Source organism: Aulonocara sp. 'chitande type north' Nkhata Bay, linkage group LG6 (assembly GCF_057382095.1).
Source record: "Aulonocara sp. 'chitande type north' Nkhata Bay isolate Kocher_YH1m ecotype deep benthic linkage group LG6, A_spYH_male_GT1.1, whole genome shotgun sequence".
Classification (NCBI taxonomy): domain Eukaryota; kingdom Metazoa; phylum Chordata; class Actinopteri; order Cichliformes; family Cichlidae; genus Aulonocara; species Aulonocara sp. 'chitande type north' Nkhata Bay.
In genome coordinates, this window is record NC_141349.1 from 35,993,581 (window position 1) to 36,005,387 (window position 11,807).

Sequence of the window (11,807 nt, forward strand, 5' to 3'; positions counted from 1 at the left end):
ATTTTCATTCAGATCACATTAATCCTAGTAGAACTATTATTCTGTCATTTCAAAAAACAAACAAACAAAAAAGGAAAAAAGCACAACCACAAACTGTAGGGATTCAATACAAGTACAAAAGCAGATGCCGCTGTTTCCTTTATAGATACGCAGGCACTGGAAATTTAAGCCATATGGCTGCGCATGAGTAATCAGGCGCTTTGTAACTTGCTATATGAAGGAGTCACTTACAGATCAAAAACCTTCAGTCTGACGTGTTTTAAAGTGAAAATGAAAACAAAAATATGTCAGCCTACAAAGTAATGTTGTTATCTTTACACCACAGAAAGGAATGGATTTTCTCTCTAATTAGCAGCTTTACAATGGCCCTGTGCTGATGACCACACCCTGAGCTGCTGGTGTTCACATGTATGTCTCCCACTTTCACCAGCCAACCCCACCCCCATCTCTCCTCCACAAGGAGCAACATAGCCGCAGTGTTATACAACGCTTCTTGTGCCGTGAACCCTTCTTTTGTCCCAGTCTTTAAAATCGACTGTAGCCTGAGTGCTGAACCTGCTGCTGAGTTATCAAAGTCTTAATGTCGAGAATGCATTACACAGGTTTATAAGGTGGAGATCAGTTACAACCAGAGCTATACTCAATAATAGACTGCAAGTACATGTTTGTGTTCATTTTTTGTTAGAACTCAGTATTATTGTATTTACAGTACATGTATTATACTTGAGGGTGGAGTCAAATAAAAAAACAAACAAATCCAGATTTTTGCACTATTTCCAGCAGAGACACAATGAAACAAGATCAAGTTCTAATTTTTTACTGACAGGCTCCTTGAAATAAAAACAAATTAACTGCCTCAAAAGATGCACAGTCAGCTGTACATGAATGCATTGACAGACTGTTCGCTCAAGCAAGGTGTGCTGTCTTGTTCGGACAAAAATTCGGACTCAGCAGAATGCAAAGAAAACACCACTCATACTCATACACAGTTACTGTCCTTCTTGTGTTTCCTCAGTGATACAAGCTGTCACTTATTATGAAAATGCTACTTATACCTCATCTTACTGTGTCACACATTTTCTGAAGACTCATATTGTATGTCAATAAAAGAGGCAGATGGATCATAAGATAATGTAAAGGTGCAGAAGATTGATGTATCAACAAACATCTATATTAATAACAGTGTAACTGAGGAGATGACGTAGAAATTTGCAAAGTAATTTTCACTTTGTTTTCATTCACCAATGTTTTATAGATTAAAAAGAATACCAGATTGTATTCATAGCAGCAACACATTGTCCAAGGAGGTGGCTGGGACGCTGGCCAGCTGTTGTGTGGGAACAAAGTGCCACCAACTGGTAAAAAATGATATAAATTGGATTGTATAATTATTATTATTATTATTATTATTAAGATAGATACGTCTTTGGCAAAACAAAGTACTGATTATTTTGTCACTCTATACACATAACAATTCTCTGGTGAAACCTATGCACTTGTGAATGCAGTCTTTATGCTGGGGTACAATTAGATATTTATACTTATATTTATATTATTATAGCATTATAGCATCAAGTTATGAAGTGGGCGTTGCCACAGCAGGTAATTCCATATGTTTGATTCGGCAGACTTTTGACATCAGCTGCCCTTCCAAACGCAAACCTCAAATCAGTTTTTCATCTCGAGCTGAAATCGAACCGGCGACCTTCCGCTCCCTAATGCGTAAACCGCTACACTACACTCACTCGAAGGGCGGGACTTCTGTAACACCACGCTCACTGGTAAGAACCAATCATATGTCTTGGTCTTGTACGGTTAGTGTTTTCCGTTGATTTACGTCGCACATGCGCAATTCATTCTGAAAATGGCGGCCGTACAAGGTGGTATGAGCGACGCTGACATAGAAACGGACATTAAAACAGAACCATCAACCGATGGCTTTGGAAATAACAATGCTAACGATGGTAGAGTGCTCTCTGCGTCTCCCGGCTCCGGCTCTTCGACTGGAAGCAACAAACAAACAGCCGCGGTTACCCCGGAGGACCAGCAGACATTGCTGGCAGTCCTGCAATTCCTCAAAAAGAACAAACTCATCGAGTCCGTCGAGATTTTGCGTCGTGAGGCGGGATTACCGGAAAATTCACTGGACCCGAAGGCAACTGAATCGGCCGGGGCAGGATCGGGAGGTGCTGCCGGTATTGTGGACTTAGAAGGCGGGGATGTGAGCTCTCTTCTCAGCCGAGTTACCGGATCATCCTCCGCCGGAGCCCAGGCGCCAACGAAAGGTACAGTACAGTTAGCTGCCGCTTTTATGTATGAAACACTTAACAAACATCTCCTGATCAACCACGAGTCTGACACAACAGCCTAATGTAGTGGTATCAGTTAGGGATAATGCTCAGAGCGCTAAGAGTTAAGCACTTCTTTACTACAGGGTGTGTTAACTTCGAGTACTAACATATTCGAAGTTTATATAGCTTTAAGTTTTACGGCAGGGTTACTTCGTGTTCATTCAGTGAAGCGATTGCAGTGATAATGTGTTTTTAATGTGATGATACCAGTAATAATATGCCGTGTATGATGTGAAAGTCTAATTGCAAATAGAAAGTGAAACAGCTAAATATATTGTTATTAACTGATCATACCCTTTAAAATTAAAAAAAGAAAAGAAAAGGAGGCAAACTTGAGTTTATATGCGGTGGAAAGAAACCCAGGGTCAGATACAAACTCTGCAGTTTTTTTTAAAGAAAAAGAAGGTTTAGCTTTACCAAGCATCAAAGTGTATCAATCAGACTTTTGATATATTGGTGATGGGAGGGATACACTGCAAAATCGAAAAGTTTGGAAACGGAATTTTTATGGTGGTTCGCATCAAACTCGAGATTTATACCTGGCATGCATGATAGAAAGTTCAAGCACTGGGCAAATAAAGGCATCGCAGCAATATGCACAATGTTTAAGGGGGAAAAATATGTTGGGTTTTGAAAGACTGAAGGAAAAATTAGAATTAGGTGAAGATGAACAATTTTGATACCTAAGATAAGTAAGGTATTATTGTGAGGAGGAGGATAAAACTGATCAAATAAAATGAGATTATTGAGGTATTTCAGAAGAAAACGCAGAGAAATCTCTGCTTTGTACAGAGATTTAAGGTCATGCAGAAAGACGTCCTTTCTGTATATTAAAGACAAATAGGATAAAAGAAAAGAAGGAACAAATTTAAGAAGGAACTTTAATTTTTAAAACACAGTGCATGGCCACTAACTCCAGGATACAGAGAGAATTTAACATGATCTGTTTTGTTGTTGTTGTTTTCTTAAGCTTCAAAAACTTGGAGGAATGCTGCATGCTGGAGACTGTGTGGACAAATTGATGTAGAATTGTGCACATGTATTTTGGTCTTGCCAAAAAATAAAGGGGTTGTGGAATAAAATGTGCAAAGCTTTAGGATATGGAATGCAAAAATCATGCAAGACATTCTATTTGGGCGACTAGTCAGATGACACAGGACAAAAGGAGGATGGATATTTTTAAATGTTTTTAATATTATCAGTCAGTTAAAAAGCAATCACCAGTATAAAGTGGGATCATTGACCTCGGAGCATTGGTGGTGCATTGTTGGTAAAAAATAAGTCTTAAAAAAGGCAAAGTTGTATTTACTTTGTAGTTACATTGACAGTTTAGGTAATCTTAAAAAGGATTTTTCCCACGTGGATACAACCAACACACTACTAATACAACCCATCTCATTGGGACTTTTTCATCAGCAGTTGCAGAGGACCAGCCAGATGTCCGTGTGGTACTGTCAGCTTACAGCCAGCAGGGAGATCCAACTCTTTATGAGGTCTACTACAGTGACCTCAAAAAGTTCATAGAAACAGTATTGGACTGTCACAGAGCTGAACTGTCCCAGGTCTTCTACCCACTTTTTGTCCACATGTATCTGGAGCTGGTGTACAACAACCATGAAAGTGAGGCTAAGGCCTTCTTTGAAAAGTGAGTCTAATTGTACATTATTCCAAATATCAACCACACTCCATTTTCCGTGCACCTTAATAACTTTATTTCTTTATGTTCACCTCCCTCTCAGGTTCAGTGGGGACCAGGAGTGCTACTATGAAGAGGACTTGCGTGTTTTATCTGGCTTGACAAAGAAGGAGCACATGAGAGGCAACGAGACTTTGTTGGACTTCCGCACCAGCAAGTTTGTCCTGCGTATCTCCCGCGACTCCTATCAGTTGCTGAAGAGACACTTGCAGGAGCGTCAGAACAACCAGATCTGGAATATTATCCAAGAGCACCTCTACATTGATATCTTTGATGGCATGCCACGCAGCAAGAGCCAGATAGATGCAATGTCTGGCAGCTTGGCAGGAGAGGCCAAGCGTGAAGCCAATAAAACTAAGGTTGGATTTTTACGCCACACATTTGGACGTTTGACAACTTGAATTTTGAACCCATGACCCTATACTGAGGGCATCCAGTAGCTTTTTAAAATTAAGATAGCCTCACATGTATCTGCCACCAGTTTGAGCAATTACTTCTGTCTTCTTTTCATGTTTCTTTACACTTATATACCAAAACCTTTGAAATGACATGTCCTTGTTCCTTTGTCACTCACCATGTGAAGGTTTACTATGGATTGCTGAAGGAACCAGAAATTGAGCTGCCCCTTGATGATGAGGATGAGGAGGCAGAGAATGAGGAGGGTAAACCCAAGAAGAAGAAGCCAAAAAAGGACAGCATGGGCTCCAAGAGCAAAAAGCAGGATCCAAATGCTCCTTCACAGAATAGGTAGGGATTGTTTACACAGTACTGTGCTGTGTGTTTGTTGCACACTACTGTAGAGGCTAATCTAATCTTCTTGGTCAGATATATTTTGAATGTCAAAGTCATGCTTTTTGAATCAACACAGAAAGAGGTCTGATAAAATGTGTCTTATTTAGGATACCCCTGCCAGAACTCAAAGACTCAGACAAGCTGGACAAGATCATGTACATGAAGGAGGCCACGAAAAGGATTCGTCTAGGATCAGATAACCTCCCCTCTGTCTGCTTCTACACTTTTCTCAATGCATACCAGGTAAAGCTTTATGATGCATTTAATTTGTTTGCCAGAGGAGCAGCAGTTCTCCAAAATGATGGTTAGTCAATACCTATTTTTTTGGCCATAGTTTCAGTTGACTTATGTTTTCCTATAGAGGGGACAAATAAAAATGGGGAAAAAATAATTTTATCCCACACCTGGAGACTTGTTCATGAGTGATGAATTTAAAAAACAAAAAAACCTCATTATGTTTCCGGTGTAGGGAAATATGTAGGATTGCGTTCTGATTGTGGGTGTTTGGATATGATATCGGTCGTAGTTTCAGAATTGTCATACCTCTAATGATTGTGCATTGAAGCAGTGAAAACTATGACATAAATTAATTGTATTTATTTTCTTAAGGGTCTGACTGCAGTGGACTTCACTGATGACTCCAGCCTGATCGCAGGAGGCTTTGCTGACTCCACAGTACGAGTGTGGAGTGTCACACCGAAAAAGCTCCGCAAAGTCAAGTCTGCAGCAGGTACACTATTTTATACTGACAACATCTTTACTTTTCTAAAACATTGCCCTTGAATTTTTTCCTATTTTCTTTCAAGACTTGAACTTGATTGACAAAGAGTCAGACGATGTGCTGGAAAGGATCATGGATGAGAAGACGGCCAGCGAATCAAAGATAATGTATGGACACAGTGGACCAGTGTATGGCATCAGCTTCAGCCCGGACAGGTAGAGCCACTCGTCCACCTGACGATAATGGAGATTACATGTTTTTTGTTAAATCCTTTAAAAATTACACTATTTATTAGGGGTGCAACGATACACAAAATTCACGGTTCGGTTCGATACTTTGGTGTCACGGTTCGATATTTTTTCGATACAAAAAAATGTTCATGCCTTTTTAATTTGTCATTTATTAAATTTTCACGGCACATTCCGCACCACATCTCTGTGCGTTCATCATTTGTTTGAAGCCAGCTCACCTCCTGCAACTAGTTTTTCGAGAATACGTGCTTCTTTTGTGGTTCGGACTCCTGACATTTCTTTGGAGGTGGAGGAACATCACAGTAATTGCTTAAAGGAGCTTCTTCGACATCTTTAAGAGTTCTAAACAAATGTCTGTCCTCCTGAAAATCTTATGTACGCAAACACGCGTTGCAACTTCTTATCTTGTGCGCGTTTTTTATTTTGACAGCGAATGGGCACCTGCGGACCACTTATGTGCAGCCCTGGTTATATAGCTCGTCATATTGCAGCCACAGAAATTATTTTGTCCATGAAACCATAAAGCTGCACTTTCTTTTTGCCTTATAGTCTGATTTGTCATAACTTTTCCGTTTTGTGGTAAGCTTTTCTTTGGCTGTCACTTCTTCACCCTGACCTGTCTTATTTGGCTCAGCAGAACTGAAATATATATCCTGCTGCTTTTACACACGCACTCACATAACGCTCAGCGATTCTCTGCGCGATCAACCTCTCACATGTTTAAGCTTGCTGCGGGAGATTTCACTTGTCATGTTTGCATAGTAAGCTAACGATTGATAAGACGATGTCAGAGGAATTGGTGCGCAAATTATCATCACTCACCAATCAGTGCTGTCGCTCTCTATACACAGTTCGCGCGATTGCAAAGTGAAAGCAAAAAACAAGCGCAAATTCAAACGCGATTTCAATATGTCACATATTGACAGTGGCTCACCGATGCCAATGACATAATTACCCAGCTACATTTCTGAAAGAATGCAAAAGCATTGACATATATTTTTCCTTCCTACGATAGCCCGACGGGCAGGGCAGAGATAGATTTTGGTAGCCCGACTGGAAAAATCGCTAGCCCCAGGATGTCGGGCTAGCGATTTTGCGAGCCCTGTATCTGATTGAGGAATCACTCATCTTTGGAAAAGAGAGTTTATTACAGAGAAATGGCTCTTTCCAAAATAAAAGCTATACTATACGCTTCTTCTGGGCTATATTCTCAGCAGCATATTAAACATATCAGGTCCCCATAAGGAGGATCATGTGCTAACAGCTGTCTAAATGACTCGGGTAAAGTTTGTAGCATGCGTGCTTGTTGTTTTTGTCTGCTTCCACTTGTCTTTGCACTAGGATGATGTCGGCGTAAATGTGCAGTCATATTCGTTGTGTTCCCACTGGTGCTGTCAGTGTTAATCTCGTTGAAATGACCTTAACGCCACAACACGGCAAATCTCCGTTAACGAGCTACCGCCGATCGCCCCGTGCATGGGGCTGGACGGCCAACACGTTAACGAGCTAACTGCGCTAACACACTAGCTCCCACCCATGTAATTGAGCATTGCGTGGCACATCCAACATACTGTTTTACTTTAGTCCATGACGCGCTTACCTTCAGGGTCATACGTCACATGAAAACCAAAATAGTTCCAAACGCCAGATCTGAATGAGGGTGGAGGAGGTTAAATTTGCCATGTTGCAAGGAGAGCTTAGCTTTCGTCTCGCTAGCTTGCCCTGCGCTCAGTGAATCTGCGTTCGACTACTCCGCCTAGGCTGCACTGTCGAGCGCAGATCCACTGAGCGCTCAACACAGACAGCATCGTCAGAAGGAAAGTTGATCAAATAAATTAAAAATGTTGTATTGTTCGATACATATGCGTACTGAACCGAAAGCACTGTATCGAACGGTTCAATATCGATACGAATATCGTTGCACCCCTACTATTTATTTATTTATACAACAGATCAAGCTGTATATGTCATGAAAATGTTTCTCTCTTTTCAGAAACTACTTGTTGTCCAGTTCAGAAGATGGTACAGTAAGGTTATGGAGTCTCCTAACGTTTACTTGTTTGGTGGCCTACAAAGGGCACAACTACCCAGTGTGGGACACGCAGTTTTCCCCCTATGGCTACTATTTTGTGTCTGGAGGACATGACAGGGTAGCCCGGTAAGAAACTTCAGACCTTGTTTTGTAATTATTTGATAGCATATTGGAACATCATGTTGTTGTTGATCCACATTGGCTCCTTCTACAGGTGCTTTTCATTGGTCCACCTTCTGCTTTTTTTTTTTTTTTTTCTTCTTTCTTAACAGACTCTGGGCGACAGATCACTACCAGCCTCTGCGGATATTTTCTGGTCACCTGGCTGACATCACTTGCACTCGTTTTCACCCAAACTCCAATTATGTTGCCACAGGATCATCTGACCGTACCATCCGTGTGTGGGATGTCCTAAGTGGAAACTGTGTGCGCATCTTCACTGGTCATAAGGTTAGAGTTCAACAGACATCATTTAGAAAATGTCATTTTAGTCACATTATATTGAAATGTGCATAATTGTTCATGTAATGATGTATAGTGCAGCACAGCTAGAAATAGTAAATGCTGTTTAAACATCTGTGAATCTAATATTTTAATGTCATCTTCCAGGGTCCCATCCATTCACTCGCTTTTTCCCCCAATGGGAAGTTTTTGGCATCAGGGGCCACTGATGGCAGAGTCCTCCTGTGGGACATTGGCCATGGATTGATGGTGGGAGAGCTCAAGGGCCACACAGATACCATCTATTCCCTCAGGTTCAGCAGGGATGGTGAAATCCTTGCTTCCGGTGAGTGTTGCAAGTTTCTTTATACTTTTCCATCAAGCGATTAACCTCAAACAAAAATGATATGACATGGTCACGGCTCAAAAATGCACTATAGCCAGAGTGACAAAGTGTAATGTTTTCCAGGTTCTATGGACAACACGGTTCGCCTGTGGGATGTAATGAAAGCATTCGATGACTTGGAAACAGATGACTTCACGGCAGCTACGGGACACATCCATTTACAAGATAACTCCCAGGAGCTTCTGCTAGGCACCTACACGACTAAATCAACACCTGTTATACACCTTCACTTCACCCGGAGGAACCTGCTTCTGGCTGCTGGAGCCTTCAATCCTTGAGACTATTTCCCTCTGAGAACATAATCAATGGAAGCTAGAAATTATGCAAAACTCTGACTGCCAGAAGTAACTGAGGAAGGTTATGGCACAGTGAAAATAACTATTTATCAGTTTACATTTGGCTAGCATAACAAATTAGGTTAGCCAACTATGAGAGCCAAACAGAGGACTGTATGTTTAAGTCGTTGTGTTGAGTACAGCCTTACTGAATACATGGCTGACATTTCTGTATTATAGTCTTTTATACTGGTGCACACTGTAAATAAAGAAAAGTGTTTTCTATGTTTTGGGCATAGATGTTTTTATTGTTAACATTGGAAAACCAAACACTCAAATTTCATTACAAGCATGTCCAGCTGCTCTTTCCATTCCAAGCTGTTTGAAATGATGGGCAAATGGAAGCCTGTAAGGACAAAAGAGAGTCAATCAATTCAACTGAATAACTACAACATGGTGCCAAAGAACACTTTCACATGTGGCAGAGTAAACGACCTGCTTTGCCATGCAAGCCACAGTTGCTTCCCCAATACTTTTCAAAACGAGCAAGATATGAGTTTCTATTCGTTAGCAATTTATCGTTTTTATGCACAGCAAAAAACATTGTTTGCATACCACAGACAAAATACACATTTAGTGCAAATATGCAAGTGTAGTAATAGATAAGCAGAATAAGCATGGGTGATAAATATGGATCATAACTCTTCTTTCAGCTGCTCCCTTCAGGAGTCACCACAGTGGATTATCAGCCTCCATCTCTCCCCACCCTAGCATCCTCTGTCACACCAACCCCCTGCATATCCTCCTTCACTACAGCTCCATATTACCATATAAATATGGGTCATAAATTCTACCATTAAGAGCAGAATAAAATTCTGTGTAATAAAATATAATTCAAGCTAACAATCAGAATTTCATCAATGTTTTGGTTTAGCAGGGAGTAGTGAAGAGTTACTATCGCAGTTTGAAAATCAGATATATTTAAAAGAAATAAATCACCTAATGACAACAGTAACGTTCTGCTAAAATTTGACTTGACCATAGTACTTGGAAAGCTGGTGGCTGGTTGCTTGCCTACAGACTGTTAACACTGAAAAGCAGAAAGACTAACATACTTACATAATCACTTTTCTGTGACAGCAGGCTTTTTCTTAGGCTTCAATTTGAAGAAAAGGGCGATGGCTGCAAGGCTAGCATATGTGGCCAAAACACACTAAAAAAAAAAAAAAAAGGGGGGGGGGGGGGTATATAAATGCTGTGAGCAATGCAGTATGACAAAGTATGACAGCAGCAGGGACGTAGAGCTTCTTGCTTTTAAACAATTATACAATTAAGCAGTTTATATACACAACTCACATTCCTCCTTCCTGTGATTGTGTATGAATTGAAGTACTTGGCAATTCCAGTGAACTGGTGCTGGGTTCCAGCGTCATGTCCTGCCATGATGGATATCAGATGGTCCTACACAAGAAAAATGGCAAATAAATAATTAGTATACTATATGATAAGCAGATATATTGACTGTACAGAAAAATAACGTCTTCCAGATGCTCCCTTTAGGGGTTGCCACTGTGCATCACCTGCCTCCGTCTCACCCTATCCCTAACATCCTCGACTGTCACACCAAACCTCTGCATAGCCTCCTTCGCTACATTTGTGAATCTTCTCTGTGATCTTCCTCTTATCCTCCTGTCTGGCAGCTCCAGCATCTTATTCTCAATTTAACCACCCTCTTCTCTACACTCAAACCATCCTATCCTCCCCTCTTGAACTTTGTATTCAAAGCGTTCAACCTGAGCTGTCCCTCAGATATATAATAATTTCTAATTCTGTCCATCCTGGTTACGCCCAATGGAAATTTTAACACTCCCACTTCCAGGTTGCCCACCTGTCTTTCTGTTAACGCAACCATCTCACTACCATCGTCTAAAACTCCATTTTCACTCTTGCTGAAAGAACAAGTTCTCCCAAATGATTATTACACTTTGTAAGTAAATCATGTCTCTATTTAATGGTAGTGATTTGGTTGGGAGCTATTGATCAGAGAAGGCATGACACGACATATTATCATTTTCTGTAAATGTAGAGAGAGGTGAATTCAGAAATCATCAAGGTCCTAACAGAGACTATAGCTAAAATAAATTAATTCCTAGTACTGGGTAGACTTTATGGGTGTTATTTGAGAAGGGGGAGCTCGAGCACGTTTGCAACTACTACTCTGATGCACAACAAAAAACCTATCGGTAAATTAGCTACTTAAAATTAGTACCAGCATAGTTACATAAGAGAAGTTACAGCCTTTATAGTTGCTAGCCCAACATGGTACGTCATTAAAATATGACCGACGTGAAGGACATGTCTTCGCATGAACACCTAAAATGCCAGGTTTTGCTTCTGGTTAAACAACGCTGCAATTCAAATGCATTAATACAAGACATTTTAGCGAGTAATGCACACTCTGTAGTCAGTTAACGTTAGCTTGCTAGGTTAGCTTGCTAGGTAGTTTATTAGTTTCAGATCCATGGCTTAAGCAGTACAACATCACAGATGCATTGTAAAGACAACTTGACTCTACTTATAACTGCTCAAAGCAAAGTAAGTGGTCCAACTTCTTTCTCAAGGTCTTGAGGCTTACCTTAAACACTCGAGCACAGTACAACCAGAATGAGACAGGTGCCCTTCAGCAGAGGCCGCAATGCTAAACTCGCTAGGAAGTCCCGCCCATGGTCAGCGATCTAGGACTGCGCCATTATTTGTTAAAAATACTGTCACTCAAATTTAAGGCCGAGAGCGTTCACTGAATGGCTAAAGTCGGTGCCAATTATTCGTTCTTCGCGGTCAT

The 11,807-nt window shown here is 40.8% G+C and overlaps 2 protein-coding genes across 3 annotated transcripts; one reads left to right on the forward strand and one right to left on the reverse strand.

Annotated features, from left to right (window-relative positions):
* Positions 1-1,777: 1,777 nt before the first annotated feature.
* On the forward strand, positions 1,778-9,252 carry taf5 (TAF5 RNA polymerase II, TATA box binding protein (TBP)-associated factor). Of its 2 annotated transcripts, none has more exons than XM_086296683.1 (11): positions 1,778-2,285; positions 3,771-3,996; positions 4,091-4,406; positions 4,631-4,794; positions 4,947-5,082; positions 5,449-5,569; positions 5,646-5,775; positions 7,805-7,969; positions 8,116-8,293; positions 8,453-8,630; positions 8,754-9,252. In XM_086296683.1, exons 1-11 carry the CDS (start codon positions 1,865-1,867, stop codon positions 8,966-8,968), a joined length of 2,250 nt encoding a protein of 749 aa, XP_086152809.1. In that variant the 5' UTR covers positions 1,778-1,864; the 3' UTR covers positions 8,969-9,252. The 2 variants fall into 2 exon arrangements, with proteins under 2 accessions (XP_086152809.1, XP_086152808.1); XM_086296682.1 differs by having other exon boundaries at positions 1,780-2,285; positions 3,768-3,996.
* atp5mk (ATP synthase membrane subunit k) lies at positions 9,244-11,739 on the reverse strand. Its single transcript, XM_086296685.1, has 4 exons — positions 11,601-11,739; positions 10,322-10,426; positions 10,085-10,178; positions 9,244-9,371 (listed from the first exon to the last, which is right to left on the reverse strand). Exons 2-3 carry the CDS (start codon positions 10,406-10,408, stop codon positions 10,089-10,091), a joined length of 177 nt encoding a protein of 58 aa, XP_086152811.1. The 5' UTR covers positions 10,409-10,426; positions 11,601-11,739; the 3' UTR covers positions 9,244-9,371; positions 10,085-10,088.
* Between the last annotated feature and the right edge of the window lie 68 nt (positions 11,740-11,807).